Source organism: Nelumbo nucifera, chromosome 5 (genome assembly GCF_055504915.1).
Source record: "Nelumbo nucifera cultivar China Antique chromosome 5, China Antique-T2T, whole genome shotgun sequence".
NCBI lineage: Eukaryota > Viridiplantae > Streptophyta > Magnoliopsida > Proteales > Nelumbonaceae > Nelumbo > Nelumbo nucifera.
The window spans coordinates 1,643,307-1,665,032 of record NC_142653.1 but is presented as its reverse complement, the minus strand read 5'-3'; the positions used below and the strand labels follow the sequence as shown (position 1 = coordinate 1,665,032).

At 38.1% G+C, this 21,726-nt stretch overlaps 2 protein-coding genes and 1 pseudogene across 3 annotated transcripts; all 3 read right to left on the bottom strand.

Moving 5' to 3' along the window:
* Nucleotides 1-1,101: 1,101 nt before the first annotated feature.
* Nucleotides 1,102-2,170, bottom strand: LOC104603885 (dehydrodolichyl diphosphate synthase CPT3-like). The gene has a single exon (XM_019198808.2). The coding sequence runs from the start codon at nucleotides 2,024-2,026 to the stop codon at nucleotides 1,181-1,183; it is 846 nt and encodes a 281-aa protein (XP_019054353.1). The 5' UTR covers nucleotides 2,027-2,170; the 3' UTR covers nucleotides 1,102-1,180.
* Nucleotides 2,171-4,399: 2,229 nt separating this feature from the next.
* LOC104603762 (putative serine/threonine-protein kinase PIX13) lies at nucleotides 4,400-7,217 on the bottom strand. Its single transcript, XM_010267880.3, has 6 exons — nucleotides 7,019-7,217; nucleotides 6,410-6,735; nucleotides 5,811-5,946; nucleotides 5,566-5,708; nucleotides 5,367-5,490; nucleotides 4,400-5,018 (listed from the first exon to the last, which is right to left on the bottom strand). Exons 1-6 carry the CDS (start codon nucleotides 7,083-7,085, stop codon nucleotides 4,537-4,539), a joined length of 1,278 nt encoding a protein of 425 aa, XP_010266182.1. The 5' UTR covers nucleotides 7,086-7,217; the 3' UTR covers nucleotides 4,400-4,536.
* An 8,243-nt stretch (nucleotides 7,218-15,460) lies between these two features.
* LOC104603763 (putative serine/threonine-protein kinase PBL21) lies at nucleotides 15,461-20,793 on the bottom strand (annotated as a pseudogene). Its single transcript, XR_016075915.1, has 3 exons — nucleotides 20,574-20,793; nucleotides 19,116-19,741; nucleotides 15,461-16,979 (listed from the first exon to the last, which is right to left on the bottom strand). The product of XR_016075915.1 is annotated as a putative serine/threonine-protein kinase PBL21 (transcript).
* Nucleotides 20,794-21,726: the final 933 nt, after the last annotated feature.

The following is a 21,726-nucleotide window of genomic DNA, read 5'->3' as shown; positions in this document are numbered from 1 at the left end:
GAGAGCATCATCATGGGGAGATGTTCTATTACTTGAGAATGATCTTAAAAATACACAAGAAGGGCATTTTTGACATTATATAATATTAACCGACAGAATACTAACGAATGAACCCAAATGTCTATTTTTGAAATTACAAGGTACTCAACTATTATAATTGAAAGTTCAGATCTGTCATACCCCCAAATAGACCTGTTCATGGGCCGGGTCGGGCCGGGCTCGGGCCGGGCTTTCACTTGTCACTAATGAAAATATACTAGGCCCGAGCCCGAGCCCGGCCCGACCAACGGGCCTATAACTTGGGCCCGAGCCCGGCCCTGGTAAAAAGCCCGAAGCCCGAGCCCGAGCCCGAAGCCCGACCAAATTGAAAAAAAAACAATTTTCCCTATTCAAATTAGAATTAAAATTTCAGATAAGTATTTTTTTTCTATTTAAATGAACAATGGGCCTACAAGATGGTATTTTTCCCTTTCTTTTATATTTTAAAACACAATTTACATTCTTAAATCAAAAAAAAATTATTCAAATAGACATAATCACATAAATAATTTTAAGTTTAATATTAGGTTGGGTCGGGCTGGGCTCGGGCCGGGCTATTTTGACAAAACCCGAGCCCGGCTCGAATTTATTGCGGGCCAGGCTTTTTGGCCCGAATTTAAGCCCGCGGGCCTATAAAAATGTCTAAGCCCGTCCGGGGGTCGGGCCAGGCCGGGCCGGCCCGTCGGGCCACCCGGCCCATGAACAGGTCTACCCCCAAAGATTCGGAAAAAAAAAAAAAACTATTCCCAAAATACAAGATACCTATCTGTAATTCACCCAAAAAACCCAGACGAAATATTGATCAACCCCAATCTGATCCCATTTACATTCTGATGATATTACCATGTATATTCTATATAAAATTAACATATTTTTACACATCATATTTTCATTAAAGCTAAGCTGGTAACTTCAAGTCTAATCATGGATACTTTTATTAATAATATATAATATCTAAGTCATTTCTAATTCATTATTTTATTAATATATAGTGTGATAGTTTATTTTTTTTTTGTTTTTACTATCAAAATCAAATCCAATGGCTAAAATTGGATTCGAATATCGATAGGATTAATTAAAAGCTAAATTGACCGGGTCTTAGTGCATGCCCTAAAAGGCTAAAACTTCAAACTTCAAAGAGCTAGTAGCGTTTCATCTTTGTCTTCAGCAGATAAGGATAGGCTCGCTGGAAGTTGAGGACACTCCACACCAGGTTCCACAACGATATCTCCGGCCAGAGCTTGGCCGGAGAATATAAATAGCAGAAAGCAGTCTGCCAGAGAAGGAAATTACTCAGGCGAGTCTCCCCAGAGGTTCGGACTAAGATGTCAGGATCAGGGGCCAGGGCCATATACATGTTCCTCTCCAGATCAACCAACTTGATTAAGCCTTGCTGCTGCTGCTGCTGCTCCTCCTCCTGAAACTTATCCATCGGTCTGCGCTTCTCCTTAAAGCACTGGTGGACAGAATGGACGGTCTCGTTCGTCGATGTATAGGCCACACAGATTAAGAGCACGAACTTGGTGTTATTGGCAGTGACTCTCATTGCCTTCTCCGCTGCTATCCTGACTGATTGGTGCAAGAGCTTCAAATCCCCCAGAAAATGAACCCTCACACCATAACTTCTCACAAAACTCTCTTCCTTGAGCATCCCTTCAATCTTCTCGTGCATCAGACCCATAATATACTGAACTTCATCGGGCCGTCTATTGAAATTGTCGATGCTGAAGGCGTAGATTGTTACGTACTTCACGCCCAGCTCGTAGCAGTACTTGAGCATGGACAAGAGGGCCACGAACCCAGCCCTATGTCCATCCCCTTCTTTCAGATTATGCTTCTTCGCATACCTTCGGTTTCCATCCAAGATGAAAGCAATGTGGTTGGGGATGGGACCTACAGATAGCACAGAAAAGATAAACTTTCGTAGGAAACCACCCAAATTTCCAATGAACTCAGATAAGCGGCCCCCAATGCTATCGTCCCCCATCTTGATTCTTCTTGAGTTGGGACGACACAATCTGCAGAAGAAGCTCAATTGGCAGGAAGATAAATATGGGCAACAAGCATGGAATTTTGAAGCTTGGGAGCTGATGAGAAGGTAGGCAGAAAGATGGTGCCCAATTAGTTATATATTGGGTGTATGTTGCTTTTTTTTCGTGAGCTAGGCACGGTTCATGACTTCATGTTGCGCGCGGCATCAAGAGAGTGAAAGAAAATATCCACCATCTATCAGTTTCTTTTATCTTCCTCCTGCATATCAAACTGACGGAGTCTAAACCTAACGGCAGTATGAACTCAAACAAACCATCATCAAATTCAATTATTACCCTCTTCTTTTCTTAATCCTTCGCTCTTCTCTGCTCTTCTCCTCCCTCCCCACCGCCCCCACACAGCCCAAATCTCCACCGCTGTCGGAGACCTTCTCGTCGGTTCAGGTTGCGGGAAAATGCAAAGGTGGACCAAGTGAAAGCGGCCATGGAAAACAGAGTTCTTACAGTAATTAACCATTCCCAAGGAAGACTCTAAAAGGCCCAAAGTCAGGGCTATTGAAATCTCTGGCTAGAACAAATACTGTAATGCTCCCATCTGCTGATGCATTCGTTGTCAACTAACATGTAAAAGATGGGATGATATGGCCTTTGCAGGGTTGAGATTGTGTAGAACTTGTTTGATGTACTGTCGAACCAAATTAGCCATTCAAAAAGATTTAATTTGAATGTACACCATGAAGGCATTGGGGTTGCTAGCAGTAGGGTGCTTGGACCTTGGAGGAACGACGACAGAATCGGCCTTCAATGAAAGAAGTTAAAGAGGAGATAGAGTATATTATGAGTATTGCCAAGCAGAGGTTTCAGAGGGCCAAGAAGGATTCATAGAAGGGGCCGTCATACTTGCCCAGTTCAGGAATTGGCTGGGCAGACCCATTTGACATGTCTTCTGTATTTTACTTTGACGGATTAGATAGAGATTCAGTAGATGAGGATAGCAGCAATACAAGTGGAACATACTCTGTTACTAGTTTTCACATTTTAATTAGGTTGTTTGTATACATGTGTATATTCCCCCATAGTCTTATGTTGTTTGTTATAGAGACGACCAAGAGATTGTGTGGTTGTTGTATATTCGGTGGTTCCATATTCCACCAGAGACTGTGAAGACTGTTGCGTTCATTTGTGTTGATGTAATGAGAAAAGGTGATGAAAATTTGGTTTAAGGCTTTGAGAGGATGAGAACCCGCAGTGCACGTGCCAGACTATTCTCTACTGAACCATGACCAATGTGGGCTTGTGTTTGGTGGTTCTATACTGAAATATGATCAAATATTGGGAATTTGGGACTGCGAGACTAGTGTAGGTGTTCTTCAGCGTCTCTAAGCACTAGCTCATTTTGCATTCTGATTCTCCACCATACATGGAGCCTGCCCAGCGGTATCCCATGTGTATTCCAAATCAATCTTATTGAGAGAATAGCAAAAAACAAAAAGAGTCCCTGATGACGTTGTTGTGTGGGTGGTGGAGATTCGAGCTGTTTAGGGGCGGTGGGAGGGAGGAGAAGAGAAGAGAAGAGAGAGGGAATGAAAAAAGACAAATAAAGCATGTTAGTTCGATTTCATAGTTTTTTGAAGTTCAGAATGCCGTTAATTTGGAAAATTTGCAAAAGGACGACGTGGTTGATTATTATTGACAGGGACATACGATGTGAGTTCACTATATTGTGGATTGAATTATTTCAACCCCAACCGAGAAATTTCACAAAATTTGTAAAGAAGCTTCCCTCAAGGCTCAACTCAACTACATATATACTATCTTCTTCACTCTTATTTTCTATATCAAACCGAACCATAGTCAAATTATTACAGTGTTTCTATCTCCTCGGATGGATGCTTGCATCCTTCAAGGAAGAAACGGAATTCAACTCATTCTTATTGGTCAATAAGCACATGCCTTAAAAACATGCTTTGAAAAATAAGGCCACCCCGGCCCTATACTTTGATTTGTCCCATATATAATAAAAAAAGAAGGGATAATTATTTGTCTCTCACTAGGGTCTGACTAATATAAAAAATGGGATGTTTCTCCAACCAATAGAACGAGAAATTCTACTAGAAGAAAAAAAAAAAAAGATAGAGAGAAAAAAAAAATCTTAGATTGGCCCAAGTGATAATTCACAGATGGGGTAGGGCTGAAATAAATCAATATGGTCTATATATATTAAATAATTTTTTAAATGCTAATTAATATACAACTAAAAATTAATATATTGAACATCGTCACATACATTTCAATGTAAATCTGAAAACCACCACACATGAAAGATGAAACCATCAAGTTCATCACAACCAGTAACAATAAGACCATGCTAGAGTAATTTCTGAAAGATCACATTAAAAAAATAGAGGATCTTTTGATAATAGAAGCAGTTGGCTGACGTACATGCTGAGCATGGACATTCATCCCATGATCACCCAGAGCCATCCACCTTGTATACATACATGAGTTACCTGCGAATGGGTGAGTGATGATGGGCATGGCCTACTGGGCCAGCAGTAGTAGTGTCATGATCTTGCTTTGGGTGAAGTGGGGAGCGATGGTGCAAAGGTGGTGGCTGGCCATGGCGGTGGGCTGTAGGTTGTGCAGATCTGTTGATCTTCGACTGCTTTGGCTTATTATCTTTGATAGCTTCAATCCTTTCCAAAGCTTCGACGACTTCTTTCATTGATGGACGGCTTTTAGGATCTGACCCCAAACATTTCAGAGTGAGCTGAGCTGCCTGCTGTACTGCTTTCATAGAATATTGGCCTTCCAATCGTGGGTCCATTATGTTTTTGACCTTTCTCCGATCTGGGAGAGATGGCTTCAACCAGTCCACCAAGTTTGTCTGGCCGCTCGGGCGGCTTGTGTCAAGTGCTCTTTGGCCTGTAAGCATTTCGAGTAGCACTACACCGAATCCGTATACATCACTCTTCACGTACAAATGGCCTGTTCAAGGATGAACAGCCAGAAATTGTTTCAATTTTTTAATCAAATCATCTTCATTTCAGGTTGTTCATCATTATTAACAAATTGATGATCTCCAATTATATTTGTGCATAGACAACTGAAGGAATAATTAATATATTCTTGCTCAAGAAACAAGAATCAACCATTAAAAGACGTACACATATATAAATCAGCAAGTATAAACAACTATATAATAAATAGTCTATCTAGAGCCTAGAAACATACAATAGAGACTGTTCGAATAAAGTAGCCAGCTCACAGAGTGTATAATAATAATAATAATAATAATAATAATAATAATAATAATAATAATAATAATAATAATACCTGTGGCTACGTATTCAGGAGCTGCATAACCATATGTGCCCATAACACGAGTTGTCACATGGGAGTCGCCAGCAGAGGGACCATTTTTAGCCAACCCAAAATCTGATATCTTTGCATTGTAATTCTACATACAACACAGATTATTACTTATTATTTGTTTTACTGATCAAAGAAAGAGGGTTTGGTTCATGGGTTTTACCGCATCTAATAAGATATTGGACGCCTTGAAGTCTCTATATATAATTTGCTTCTCTGATGTATGCAGGAAAGCGAGGCCCTTGGCTGCACCTATTACTATCTTGAGTCGTAAATTCCATGAGAGTGGTTCGATTGCTGCACCTCCTGCACAGACAACGCCACATTTATTAGCAAATTAAAACTAGACGATCGAGCTTAATTGATTTGTTAATAACTGCTTTGTATAATATAGCTGAGTTGCCTTACTTCCGAAAAGGTGGTTTTCCAAGCTTCCTCTTTGCATGAACTCATACACGAGCAGGAGTTCTTTATCCTCCCAGCAGTATCCCAACAGCTTTACAAGGTTGGGATGAGATAGTCTTCCTAGGAAATTCACCTCCGACTACACCAACACGCAAATAGATACAACTCACAAATTTGGTTTGAGCTTTGAACCCAAATTAATTAAGGAAAAAAAAGAAGCTCGGAATCGGATTACTGAATTAAATTGGATAGATTTCAATTGACTCGTTTCGTTTCCTTATTTTTGTTTATGATTGAAAATTCCATTTGGGGTTTATGTCATTTGAACACGTAAACAAGCAAATGTTGATTATCATCGAAATGCTCAAATGCCCTTGAATAGGAACTCGAAAGGGAATCTTCTCTTCTGTGGCTGTCATCTAACGTAAATAAAAAAAGAAGAAAAGCTAAAGTAGGTACTTCAGCGAAAGTTTGTTTACCTTCGCCAGCAGACACAGACTGAAGACAGAAAACAGAAGATAGAACACAGATGAGAGATGACAGAAAATCTAAGAACAATCCCAAAAGAAAGAGAAACGGAGAAATTTATCGGAATTATGGACCTGCCATTCTTCGTATCCTTGCATGCTTTCGGAATCCAATTTCTTGACAGCAACAACCATTCCATTTCCGGTCTTGGAAGCTAAGAACGTACTTTCATCAATCCAACCCTTGAAAACCCTCCCGAAGCCTCCCTGGCCAAGCACAGTATCGGGTTTAAAATTCTTCGTTGCGGCCTTCAGTTCTGCGAAAGTGAAAACCTTCAGGTGTGGGGTTGGTAAGATTTGCCCGTCCGGATACGCTTCATCGAGGCATTTGCTTGTCGAATACTGGCTAGTGCCAACGCTGCTGCCTGAAAGTCCACCGCTACTGTTAAGCTTCGATGTACCTGTGCAACAAACGACAGAAGACGAAAAACACAGAACCCATATGAACTTTCAGAGAATTGATGAATTATTTGACCGAAAGTTTTAGATTTTTATTAGAGAAAAAGAGACCCAAGTAGAGCACTGGGAATTAGAACATTAGAACATATGAAATTTCTGTGACAGAGAAGTGAAAAGATAGACAACCAATGTGAGGTGATGATGATTGAAGACCAGATAAAGAAAAGAAAAGTAACAAGGAAACAGTCTTCTATTATTCTCCAATTTGGTAGGGGAATCAATTACCTGGACTTGTAGGTCTGGTGGTGCTTGGGCTTCGGCTATCAACGGGAGTGACCCAACAATTACCCATATCGATATCCCTTTCGTTAGCTTGTCGGAGAGACTACCATGGTTTACTCTGCTTTTGTTCTCTTCCAGTTTGGAGGGAGAGGAAAGGAGAGAGAGAGAGAGAGTACAGGAAATAATGGAGGGTAGCTAAAAGCGCATTGTTGTGTGAGCCCGGATCTCCTGCCACATTTATCTTAACCACACATGGAGAACATCTCATTCTCTGCAGGGGGAGATATTCGTGTATTGTGGGTAGGCGTGGACAGAATTCTCGTGGTCGCAGTCTTCAATTTTAATTTTTAATCCTACAACTCTCTCATTCGTTTTGATTTTTGTATTCATCCATCATTTACCTTTTACATTTACAATTCTATATTGGCCAATGGCCGTGTCACCAGGGACGCCAGTCCCAAATTCAGCAGTCTGCAGAGTGTAGACACAGACGACAGATATACTTCGAAAATCTACTCTTATTTCTCCTTTCCACATTGATTCTCACTCTCGTTCCATGGACAAAATTTAGAAAAAATCCTAAGAAGAGCCAATCCTCCAGCGTTGCGTTCAACGACTTTCTATCTAACAAACACCAATCGGCAGTTGACTTGATTTTGTGCATCGTATTCGTATGGGTATCTCTGCGTAACGTAAGCAATTAAGAGTGAACACGTCATCATACATGGGAGATGGGACCATCCACTGGTGACACGGGATCTGTGCAGCCATGTTATGCAAAAAAAGAAATGATCCTTTCAAGTTTCAAGAATCAGGAATTAGGATCATACAGCCTAAAATGAAGAGCGAAGAGTATCTTTTTCTATTTTATATATGTCAAACAAAACCAGGCAACTGCCTGTATATCAATGGTTATTAAGGTCTGTTGACTGTTAGCTTTCCTCTTTCAAGGGAAGAGTGGAAGACACTCTTATTCCTTACCAGTAAAAGGAATATTTAAGAATCATGATTCACCTCAATTTGAAACATGACCCATTATTTGCAAGGTTCAAAATAATCGTAGCTTATTATATAATAATATGTCAATTTTAATTCAGCCGGGACATTTTCCAAGTTTAAACCATTGCATTAGGTGTGAAAACAATGTATCAAACTCGGTGATATGTGAAACTTTGACCCATTCATTTTTCAGTAAGTTATTTATCTATGTAAATACATATATCTATAAGTTTAAGCGTTTTCTTGTAAATGCATTCATCTGTATTTTTTTATTTCTTAATTAAATAAGATAATGATTGTTTTGGCTATAAAAATCATTTATTAAAAGGGGTATTTTTGTTACATCCAAGTGTTGGCAATTTTCCCCAAATAAGTGATACGCAAAAAAAATAAATTTTCCTTAATTCCCACATAAGTATAAAAAAAGAATATGGGTTTTTTGGTCAATGGGAACCAAAATCTTATTGACCAATTTCCCCCTCTCAAAATCCAAAAAACTAACGCCCCCTTAGAATCTATTTGATTTCTTGAAATTGATGTCCAGAATTGGAACCAAAAAGCGCCATTTCAATTTACATCATTTGGTTGGTGAGAATGGCATTCCTTCATATGGTGAATGGTCATTCTGGTCCCCGAGGAATGGGATTCCTCATTCAGAGTTTCTCAAAAATAAAGATGTTGGCCCAAAAAAGAAAAAACCCAAACCCCAATACACCTTACCTGACCCTAATCCTTCTTCCATCTATCCCTACTAGCGGTGACCCCCTACTCAAATGACCGATGAATCCTTCTCTAATGAGGTAAGACCAACTGTTGGTCATATTCTCTCTCTCTCTCTCTCTCTACACCATTACTGCTAAAACCACGAACAATGCAGTGGCGAGGTAAGATTGACCGCCGCCTTATTCTTTCTCTCCTTCCTCCCCTTTATTGTTGTCATTGCTAAAATTGCCACCAAACAGAGCAACATTGAGGTAAGACCGATTGTCAGCCAATAGTCTTCTTCTTCTTCTTCAATTGTCCCCACCTTTAGGTTGTGTTTGGTTTGAAGGAATATGTAGGGAAAGGAAAAGTTAGGAAAATTTATACAAGGTTTGTAAAGGTTTCTCTATATTTCCCTTCATTTCCCTGTTTTTTCCTTCAAATCAAACATAGCTTTAGGGAAAAAAAAATGAAAATTTCAGTTGGTATCAATTTTGGCTTCCAAATGAACCAAACAGCAACGATTGAAATTTGGCATCAATTCTCATCTAAATCAAACAGCTGTTGGGAATAGGGGATTTTAATTCTAAGGATTAAATACAAAAATCTCCCCTAAAGTTTCTGACAAACATAAAAACCTCCCCTATAGTTTCACTTTAGCAAAAATCTCCCCTCTATTTTTGAAAAGAACTGATAGATATCTCCCTTCTGTCAATGAACTAGACAGAAAACGTTAAACCAATGGCTTTTTTTTTCAAAATACTTATTTTACCCTTTTAAGAATTAACAAGAGGAAACAGATTTGTCTAACTACTTGGATTGAACACAGATCTGTCAATCAATATTTCAATTCTTAGATGAACTCCTTGGATTATCATGATAGCTACCAAAAAGAAATACAAAAAATGAACTCCTTGGATGATTTTCAGAGAATGAACAAAGATCTGTTGATCAATACTTCGATTCTCAGAGAAAGAACGGCAGTAGATTATTAGAGAATGAACATAAAAAATGGTCTCCTATGAAGAACGATGATAGTCTTCAGTAAAGAACAGTCTAATTCTCAAGAATGAATAGCAAAATAGTCCCCGGTGAAGAATAGAGAAAGAACTACGGTCTCTGGTAAAGAACAATATGGATTCTCAGAGAATGAACAGCAAAATAGTCTCTGGTGAAGAATGGTGAAGAACAACGGTAGTCTCCAATGAAGAATGGAGATAGTCTCCAGTCTGGTTTCTCAAAAAATGAACAGAATAATAGTCTTTGGTGAAGAGCAGCGTTAAATGATTGTCTCCGGTGAAGTACGGTCACTGGAAAACGGATGAAATATTTGGAGAAGTGGAATATTTTTGAACACAGAATTTTGCAAATTGATCAAATGACGCCTAAGAGTAAAAATATAATTGTACATGTTTTCTGTCTTGGCCAATGACGAAAGGGAGGTATTGTCTTTTTTTTTTTTTTAAATAGAGGGGAGGTTATTGCTAGAGTAAAACTATAGGGAAGCTGTTTATCATTATTAGAAACTTAAGTGGAAGTTTTTGTATTTCCCTAATTTTAATTTCAATTCCAATTTTGACCCTGAACCAAACAAACCCTTGGGTTTTTAATATGTACCGATTGTTGGAATAAGGCGATATGCGGTTTAATACTTAGGGAGAGTATCGACATTTTGAACCTCGATTATCATGGTAAATTAATAGAACTTGGGAGGAAGAGGGAAATCGGTTGTCTTGTTATGTTTTTGGGTCAGTGGGTGCTTCAGTTTCTTTGGCATATTTTTTAATGCACCTTGTTTGTAAACCCAGAGCATAGGGATACCGAATATGGCTTTCATAGAAATTTACCCGGTGGAATTTTCATCCCTTAATAAATAAGTATTATAGTTGGATAACAGAGTACAAGTGCGTCCTTTTTCTTTAAACCAAAGGGTACTTTGGTCATGTAAGAGAACTCCAAAATGTCATACCAAACTGTGGTTTCAAGTAAGATGGAATCCAGAATAAAAGGAGAAGTGAAGGCCCATTACCCACCTCCAATCAATCAATAATACTAACGAATTGTTGATTAATGGGTTAGCACGTAACCCTACCCCACAAGAACCAATTCAACTTTCCGGGGCCTGAATACTTAAAAGCATATTCTTTAACTTTTATTGTTGTGACTTGTGTGATACATAGACGTCGAAGGGGTCGGCCACATTCACACGTGCATTCAGACTCGGTCACTCTTCCCTTATTGGTACATAATCGGGTTGGTTTTACTCCCTACTCGGTTTTCATGAGCCAGTCCAATTTGAGTTTCAATGAAAATTCCTCAAAATTGGACAGAACCCGAGTTCCCCATTTGTCTACCTACCAAAGATAGAATTTACACTCTCAATCCAATTGTGATAGGTAAGGTTGATATCTATGAAATCTGTTGTCGTGGCTTGTCAGGACACAACCTTGGAATATGATAATCCCATCAAGGCTGCATTTGGTTGCCATGCAAATTTCATTTGGTATAATGCATGGAGGTTGAATGTAAATTACTTTTATTATAGATTTGACCTTCTCTTATTTGTTTGTTGTTTATTTGTGAGAGATAAATTGGAAGCAAAATGGTGTAGACCAACTTATATATGCAAGAGAATGGAGGCCAGAGGAAAGTTTATTTGTTTGTAAATGAGGTACGAAGTAATATGATATGGTCCCTCCTTTATAGGAGAGGAAATTGAGGAAGAATGAAAGAAAGTGATGCAAATTTTGCATCAGCTTTTTAGATGTAAAATTTACACTGCTAACAAGTATAAATAAGACATAAAAAAAAATGTATGTATGTAAATTATAATCACAAAATACAAATAAATAGATGTAAAACAAAACCTAATACAAATTTTGTATCTGATTCAGATTTGCATCGGGAAAAAACAAAAAAACCTAGAGGGTCTGGTGCCGGGTTTGGGAGTTTGGGTGGAGCTTTTTTCCATCATAGTACAACTCCAACCCCAGCAATATAAACTCAGATGAAGGAATTGGATGTGAAACTGTGCGATGACCGATGGGAATTGTATTGTCTAATGAAGTAATGAAGATTGTAAACTTTGAAATAAGCTCGTTGGATAATGGATGCCGCGTGTAGTCCGAACAAACACAGACAACCATTGGTACCCGTTTACCTGATTGATTAGTGTTGTCATGGTCCAGCTTGTGGTCTCGGTTACTTAATAATGAAGTATTTGCCTCGATGACTTTTTGTTGTATTCGATGTATTGCATGCATAGAGAGGGAGTCCAATGAGACCGTGATACCCTGGGCTCATTGTGTTTGGTACCTACCACCACCCCAATTTAATAAATGGGGCTTTACTTAAAAGCGAGGTCCACCGATCACAAGGTCAAGGGTCTAATTTTGCTGCAAAAGCAGGGAAACTAACAACAATATGACTAAAGGTAAAGGTGCCAAACTGAAACAGTTGACACAAGGTCTATGATTGATCGTAGCTGAAACCTTGGAATTATTTTCCGAATTAGAGTTTGAGGGTTTGGGGAGGGCTTCTCTTACTACAATTAAATTAGATTAGGAAAATAATAGCCTGGCAAAATAAAAATTAAGAAAATGCAAGAATTTATAGGTTTTATTAATCATTTGATTGATTAATAATCCATCGATAAATATCTTACCTTAAGTTGAAAGTTGGCGCACATAACGGTAAGAGAAGTGTATGTATGAGCAGGAGCTTGCACGTCTTGCTTGGCTTGATGATCGATACCATGATGTCTGATGTATTTGCTGAATTGCTGGAGAGGAAAGACTTGTGCTTGTTCCTGACTTGAAAGTGTCCACTACTACTAGTCTACTACTACTACTGGAAGGATGGTGGCTAGTAGACGATTGAAACTGGAATTCGACAACCAAATGACTTTTTCATTGGTTAAGCCTTAAGTTCGCTCAATATTGCAGATAGGTTTCAACTTTCAAGGTAAACAGCAAAAGGGTACCAAACCCGATTCTGAACATTGATTGATGATACTCACGAAAATGACAGTATTTCAGAAGTTCTAATGAAAATATCAAGCTTGGAACACATCCACAGCATTTTACATATCACTAAGGGTGTCAATGGACTGGTTTTGGATTGAACCCCGTTCGCTTTAAAATCAATTTGGACGGATTGAACGAACCAACAAGATATATTGGATTGGACCAATCTGGTCCAAGACCTGGTCCTTCCCCAACAAATTTATACTGGATTGGGTTGGATTAAGCCAATATCTGGTCCATTAATATTAAGATAAGAATATATGTGTCAGTGGAGTGGATTTGGGTCAAAACTAATCTAAATCAAAATGAATTTGAATAAATTGAATGGTCTAGACATTGAATTGAATCGGTCCAAATTAGTCCAAAACATTCATTGGATTGGATTGGACCTGGTCCATTTATAATGGACTCACATTGGACTGGATCAGATTGGACCAAATCCAATCCAATTGACACCCCTACTTCTCTACATGCACACATTATATAGATACTTTGAAGGCAGATTTTATACATATGCAAACAAAGGCAACAAAAAATGTTCAATTGTAGGCACCAAAATCCATATCAATGAATATATGAATCTTATCTGAAAAGTAGACAAAGCATAACTTTATACCCGAGGTTTTACAACGGTAAAGGGGGAGGCTAGCTGGTTAGGACTCAGAAGCGAGGTGTGGGCCTCAAAACAACTGTATGTATGTATGTATGTATGAAGCAAAAAAACAAACAACTAAATTACTATCTAATATGACAATCAATAGTTGCAGATATTAAAATACCTTGATGAAAACGTAGCCAACACTATATCTTAGAATCTATGCCAAAACTCCTGAAAATTCATTAATAATCTGATTACTATAGTTTAATTGTGCTAGTGACTAGTGAGTGTCTATTGCATTAGTTCTACCCCAATCATCAATCAAACAAATATGGAAAACGCAAAACAGAGCTAAACCAAGTTTTTTCTGACTTGAAAAGTAACGGTTCTTCAATTGAAATTTGAATTTTGAGAACACCTTAGCTTGTTCTCAGATTGGGAATGAAGTACACAGAATGCACACGTCTTTGGTGCCAACTTTTTTTTCTGGAAAATAAGAAAACCATTCTTAGTTTGAACTGACGCCTTAAACATATTTAAAAAAGACAAAACTGCAAATTAAAAGTGTGCAATGAATGCTTGATGTTAAAAAAACTCGAATATAATCCTCTAAGAAAAAAATGGAAGCAAAGTTAGTAAAATCCTCTCTAAAGAGATAAATTCGAGGTTACAAGCAACTCATTGATACCCAGGGCCTTGGCTTAACAGATGTCCTTTATTCCATGGCAACCCTGCACGTACAAATAGCAGGAGAGAATTTATATTGGTGGAACCATCACCATACCAGTTTAAATACAACCAAAAGAAATACATTTCCTTTTGTTACAAATTGTTTCCTTTGCTATAGGCTTGTAGAGACATCTAAACAATATCTCAAGAATCTAAAAATCCTAAATTGACCACCAAATTTGCAAACTTGGTTATTAATTTATTCAAATCTTCAACAGTGAAGTAATCTGTATTAAATTACTATACATGCATAAACATTGATTAGTAGAAATCCTATCTCCTAATAGTGAAGAATTTCTGTTCTTTGACATTTTTACAGGTTTGAAGAACAAAAAGTAGATTAAGTGTGATCGCTGTCTTGACCCCCCATATATGGAGAAAAAAACTAACAAGATGGACTTTTTTCTATTCTGCAAATAATATTAAAACCATCATGCCATTCCATCTGTGAAAAAACTAACAAGTGCTTACTCTCAAACTTGAATCTGCATTCTCACTCTCAGACTTGTCATCCCAATATATTTTGACCATCTGATCCATGCATCACTTTCAGAGCATTCAAAGAGTTCAAATAGAATATTTGACCACCATCCAAATATTTGCTTACACATTTCAGATAAGATTTTAAGTTGGTGAGGTTGGAGCCGTCGAAGGAAGGATCTTTATTATCCTAATTTAGAAGAGATGGCAAATTGTGGAGAGCCCCAGTAGGGTCATTGTTTTTAATGAACATATTTTCATGGTCATACATGGAAAGGTATTACATGGTAGCAAAACATGGCATGTGAAGTTTGGAAGTTCTTTTCAGAATGGAAGAACAAACGAAATAACTGAAACCTCATATTCAAATTTTACACTAGTCTGTAAAGCATTGGCACATGGCCCAACAGTTTGGGCATACTGCTGCATCAGTTGCAACACTTTCAAGGTATATATTCCTTAGATCCTGTTTGTTTGCAGTGCATCTGTTTGTTTGTGACTATGATTCGCATGCAAATTTTGTACATTTTATCTCAATTGCACTCACTGGTGATGCAAGTTTTGCACCCCATAAACTATTGCATAATTTGCACCACCTTCCTCCTACCTCAATTATCTCTTATATAAAGTGGGAACCACATTGTCTTGCTTCCTATCTCACTCCTAGAGAAATAACCCTCCTCTTAACTCCATTCTCTTTCATATAAGGTGGAGATTACATCATATTACTTCTTGTTTTACTTCTCACAAACTAATAAGACAAAGTCAAATCTAATTGTCTAAAGCAAAAGTCAAAGAGAATTTGCATTTGGCATATTTCCACTCTCATGCATTTACACCAGTGCAAATGAAATTCACACTGCAAACAAACTGAGCCTTAAGAAAAAGGAGAGAGAAAGAAAGAAGAAGAAAGAGGGCAAATGGTTTGGGCACATCACACATTAATAGGATAAAAGAAACCCACCATTTATAACAGTAGTATAAATTAAAACATGGGAATTTCTTTATATTAAATGATGCTACTCAACCCAGACATTTCTGCAAAACTGTAAAACACAATAACTGGACAGAAATAATAAATGTTACATGCAGCCCGTTCTTTTTCTTTCTTTTTTTTTTCCTTTATAAAGAAACCTATATCATTGCAATACTTCATACACAAACTGCACCTGTGCAAGCATACAGGATTCTCAGGAACCTTTCTTACCTTAAACTTTTCATGAACAGCAAGGGAGATTATTCCTTGTATCTTCTTATAGAACATGCCTGCCATGAAAATTGGTCCTATGGTTCCTGTATAAATCATTTTGTGCTTCCAATGATCAAACTGAATCTATTTGTATCCCAGAAGATTTAAACAGATGTAGAGATTTTTCTACCATTTGGTTCTCGAGAAAACATGTTCCAGTCTCATCGTGACAGCAATGATGGTGGAAGATTATGGGTTCTACCAGTGTGGGCTTCCACACTGTAAGGTTGAGAGGCCAGGTACTCAAGTGCAACAACAATGTCACTTATGACAGGGTGTAACATTAGCCGCTCCTGAAGACACATTGCAGTAATGGCGATTGCATGGTGCAAACAGCGGACAGGAAAGCACCCTTTCAGCAGGGGATCAACCAATTGACCAAACTTCTTTTGGTCCTTGAAGAATGGACGAGACTGAAATAGAGAGAAGACCTGAAGTTAATGCATCAATAGAGTGGAATGATTTTAGACTCCAACACTTAATTTATTTTAATGTGTTAATGTACCAATTTAACCACTTCCTGAAGTTTCCAGCACTCTAGCCAGAAAAAGGTCGGTCTACCTTAAGGCTAATGGGATCAACTTGCTAATCAAAACATGCCCAATAGAAGGGAAGTAGTGGGATCATGATGAGACTCTGCTGCTTTGAGGTGTCAGCAAGCATATTTTTGTTGGCCCTTTGTGTAGCAAGGCTTGGGATTGATTTTTATTTGTAAAGCTGCAGGTCTCCTTCCCATTGTTCTTTTCTTTTCCTTCCTTTGTTTTTACTTCTTCAAAAGAAATTCAAGAGTGTGGTAAACTCGCCCAAGAAACTAGATTTTGTTCTCCTTGCACCTTTGTACAGTCAATTGCCTTCCTCCCTGTGATCAGTTCCAAAAGAACACCAAAACTATATACATCAGATTTGAGGGTCAGCTTTCCACTCATGGGGCACGGTATCCATATGTCCCCATGACCCTTGTTGAAACGTGAGTTTTCTCACCAACAGGTCCTAGTTTAGCAAGCCCAAAATCAGAAAGCTTGGGATTGAAGTCGTTGCCCAACAATATATTTGCAGATTTCAAGTCATGATAAATAATGAGTGGATTTGCTTTAAAATGAAGATACTCGAGACTTTGAGCTGCACCAACAGCAATCTTCATCCGTGTGTTCCAATCCAGTGGATCTTTGTCAGGATCCAGATCTAAAATAGAAATAAAATCAAAGTTTGGTTATTAGATGCACTGCAATCTGACATGAGTTTCTATAATGACTTGTTTAAGCAGAGATTATCATGAACTTGATCATGTTTATTCCTAATTTAACTTTAAAATTAAAATACCGATAGGAAACTTGTAAGTTACAAAGAAATGCTAAGTTGGTCAAAGGGTCAAGTTCTAAAAGTTGACTCTAACATCCTTATCTAGGTGCCTGTGTAGGTGATGAGCTTTTTTAAATAAAAAGCCTAAATCATAGGGTAATTCCCTATGGTCCATAGCAATCACCAATCATCATTCCTCATTCACTTGTGATTATGAATAATCGCTGTCGATAAGTATAAACTTCATATCAAAATATAGAAAATCAACATATTTATGAGAAGAAGAAAGAAGGAAAAAATAAAAAACTTAGAAAATATAGGGGCTGCCCCTGTTCTTGTGCTAGAAAAAGAAGAATAAAAATGATTGAAGAAGAAGAAAAATGTGCTGAACAGATAAAATGTGTTCTTGGTACCCACAAAACAAATAATTTAGTGTAATAATACCTATTTTATCATTAAAATCTCAGAAAATAAAAAATATTATATAACGCCTTGTACAAAAAAGCTAGGCACTTAAGTAAGACAACACTCCATGAGAACCTTGTCACCTAGGCATTGCTTGACAACAATGATTTATTAATTTGTCTCTTTCATTAAAGGTTGGCAGCAGGTGGCCACTAACCATGATGTTAAAATTCTAAATTAATTATTTATATCTGAAAAGATTTTTACTATTTTACCTTTTCTTCTATTGGTAGGAAACAAGTTTTTTATATAGCAACAACAATCATAAGACTTAAATCCCTTCATTCCTAAACATAAAGAAAAGGGGATTGGGTACAAAAACAGCCAAAGCTGACCATTTACCAACTCTTGAAAAAAAAATGCAGGTAAATAAATTTTACCCCAGGCCATAGCAACTCGTTTCTGATTACCCTAATGATGCTAAAGCATCATCTGCAAGCTCATTTCCATGGTCCTTCCTTGATGAGTACCATTACTTGCACTTTTTTTCTTTTTTAAGTGCTATTACTTGCATTTTAATTAGGGGACTGACAGTCACTGACTTGGGCATAACCCTAGTGAAATAAGGGAAAGAAACACTATTGCAATGATAAATATAAAATCATGAGGGTTTGTCGTAAAAAGAAAAAAAAAAAAAAAAAGATGTACTTGTTGACAAATGACTAGGGCTGTACCCCCTTTATCAAAAATGGAATGTGCCCAAATGACTCCGAGTCCTCATTAGCATTATTATTAGATGTTTGATGTCATTTCTTATGAATATATCCTATATGGATAAGAAGTGGAGCAGTTCTGCCTTCTAAACTTCTAATACTTGTGAAGATGGTTATTGGTTGGTACCTCATGGTATCTTAACTTCTCTAAGTCTACCATTCCATTTCAACATTTTTTGAAGTCATATAGATGATTCTGTGTTTTTTTACAACGTTTGAGATTTTCTGTTTGAAGTTTTCCACAAAAATATTCCTGTTTCTAAAGGACTAAAATTTACCCTAAATCAAAACCATGAACCTTGAGTGGGTTAGCCATTTCAATTACAAGAATGAACTCAGACATTATGTGAGCATTTTCTCTCAGTACGAAGAAAAGAAAGTAATAAAAGAAAAAAGCAAGGAAAAAACAATTCACATCAATGATAAGAGAGAGAGAGAGAGAGAGAAAGAGCTCATATCATGTTAGGGTAGATATCCTACCGAATTTAGGACACAAACATAGATCATACTTGTAGTTCAATTGCTAGTGGGTCTGGTTGGACCAACTACCAGAGATAGACCCAAAGTCTAGCTTAGCAAATTATATCAATTATCAAGACCTATTTACAAAACACGTGAAATGGAGAATTTCCAAAGGAAAAGAAGTAGACAATAATAAGGTGCGATATAATATTTAGGAAGAACTGGAATGACAAGAAAACTTTAACTTTAACAAATGAAATGAATGAAACAAGGAAATCCACGATATCTAGATGTTGAGACTAAGGACTAAATAGATAAACCAAGATATTCCAAAACATGAAAAGTGACATCGAGCTAAACATTGTGGAAAAGGACACACCGAACAGATGACCTTCCAAGCTTCCCATTGGCATGTATTCATAAACCAAGAGCCTTTGATCTCCATCAGTGCAATATCCAATTAAGTTGACAAGATTGGAATGGTGTAAAAGACTGAGCATAAGAACCTCCACAGTAAATTCCTGATTCCCCTGAGGACCATTTTTATTAAAAGGAAAACTGAGGTATAGATCAGTAACCACCGCCAAGTCCTTTTAGAATCAATATCCAGAGGTATTATCAAATCAGCAGTTTTCAGCGCAAATTACTCGCTAACTGAAGGCTCAGTTTGGAAGGAGTAAAAATACGAATATGTAGAATGCAAAATCTTGTATTTTGTATCTATTTGTACCGTACATTTTTGTATTTATACTCTTTCCAAACTGAGCCAAAGAAATGATGAAGATTGGAAGACAAGGCACAAACATGTCAAATAACGTGCATGTCCTCTTTCCAAGCGCCCTTTGTATACCCTCCCAAAACCCCCTTCCCCGATCAAGTTAGCAGCCTTAAAATTTTTGGTTGCGGTTGCAAGTTCATGAAATGTAAAGCTATAAGCTGAATTGCAATTTTGACTGCCGCTGTTCTTGCCTTTACCATTGGAAGATCCATTTTCCCTACCACGTTCTGCAGAATTTCGAAAGAGATAGATCAGAATGCAATAAATAAAAACGTTCAGAGCCATTAAATCCAAACACAAATTCTCCAAAACCATAACTACTGAAGTAATTGGCATTTTTTCATCTCCTGTTGATCTCCTTACCACTGCTCTCCAAATACGCTCTTCCCCTCCCACTTCCTATAAGCCAAAGCAGTGGTAAGGAGATCAACAGAAGATTTGAATCGGCAAAGAGAAATGAAGGAATAGAGAACGACTTGAAGAACAACGGAAATGGCGAGAGCGAGAGTGAGATTTTTTTTTTTTATCAAAAAAAAAGATCGAACGCCGTTACTGTCTTCAATTTTTCTTACGTCCTTTCCCTGAGGACTCGTACAAGAAAAGCAACTCATCTCTATGATACAAACTTTGCAAGGGAAAAAAGGGGATACAAGGACCCTAGACCAAACTCTCAGAAAAATAAATTTCTGCCACACAAATCAAAAGAGAAAATTCAAGACCAAGAATGCAGCTCTGTTCTCCTCCCAGAAAAATAAATCAACTCAAGGTCTTAATGGACCGGATTCATCTGGAAATAGAATATTGGAATGAAAACAAAAGGAGAGAGTCAGAGAAAGATTGCCGAGAAAAGAATGAACTATGCAAGTACCCAAATAAATAAATAAAGAGAGAAAGGCAAAGAAGAAACAAAAAAGGAAAAATCAAGGAGAGCATAACTAAAAAAGGTATAAGATCGGTTTTTTGTGTTGAAAAGTTTTGCCACACAGAGAAATTGAGGTAGCCGAATGGCGAATGCACAGAGAATAGGACTTCCGCCATTTTCTCAAGGGCAGTTTTTACCATTTAGCTCCATTTTTAGCGGCTGTCCTGTCGTGTTCGTCAGCTCTCTCTTCTTTCTCTGCCTCTTTCCCAGCACTCTTTAAAATCCTCTACTGCACAGCGGACAATGAGCACTGAGCAGAGGATCTGTCCTCTACTGTGGTGACTTGCGAGTCTCTCTCCCTCCACTCCAGCCCTCTCTGTACTATACAGTTCTACTCGGTTACTCCCGTGTCCCGCCTGCTTCGAGCATTTAAACCTTTTGCTAGGTTCATCACAATTACTTTATTATCCTCCTTAATTTATATATTGCCCCCTCCATCTTTTGACTGTAGTGTCCAGCAGTCTAGAGCTGGTTGGTTTCCTCGGCGGGAGCTTTTTGACAATCACAAAAACTTCCCCTGTGATTTTAATTTAACAAACCCCCAGTAATTTTGAAAAAACCTGCGGTTATCTCCCTTCATTAAAAAAAAAACATTATTTCAATAACATGGACTTGAAAGTTACAGAGTTGTCCTTATTATTCATTAGGGCATCTTCCAACATAATTCAAAAATACTAGATTTGCCCTTCTATACTTCACTCGAGCCTAATGAGTATTGATGATGCACAATTCGGCCGGTCTTAGCTGTCAACGACTTTGCCTCTGAATTGAGTAGTAGGGAACCTGAAACAAAAGAGATGAAGAAGCTCCGGGGAGAACCCAGTGTAAAGGCTCTGAAGCTTAAGTTAGAATCCTTCAAAGGCAAGATAAAACCAGATAGCGAAAAGTTTGCATACCTCCTCTTTGGGGGAGTGGAGAGCCTTTTATAACCACCTCGCGCACTTACTCCAAGACTTTTGTCAGGTCGGGAATGATTATTTCCGTGCTTCTGCCAGTTCGGGCATCATCGCCTCTGCTGGGGCAAAATCGTCACAGCTCTTTTTGTTGGAGTCGTCTCTGTAACTGGAGGTGGCGGTGGCAGGTGGCCGTTTGAAGTGCGGCCGTCAAGCGTCAGATCCCAAGTCAGTCAGGTGTGCCGCCACTGGATACGGACTTCCTTCGGTGTCAGGTACGGTGTGGTTCGTCCAGTTCAATGCTCTGGAAGCGAAGTGCTTGGAGCGGTGCGTGAGGCGAAGCCTTGAGTTCGGATAGGGGGGTCCTGAACTGTAATAAGACGGGCCAGTTCGGGTC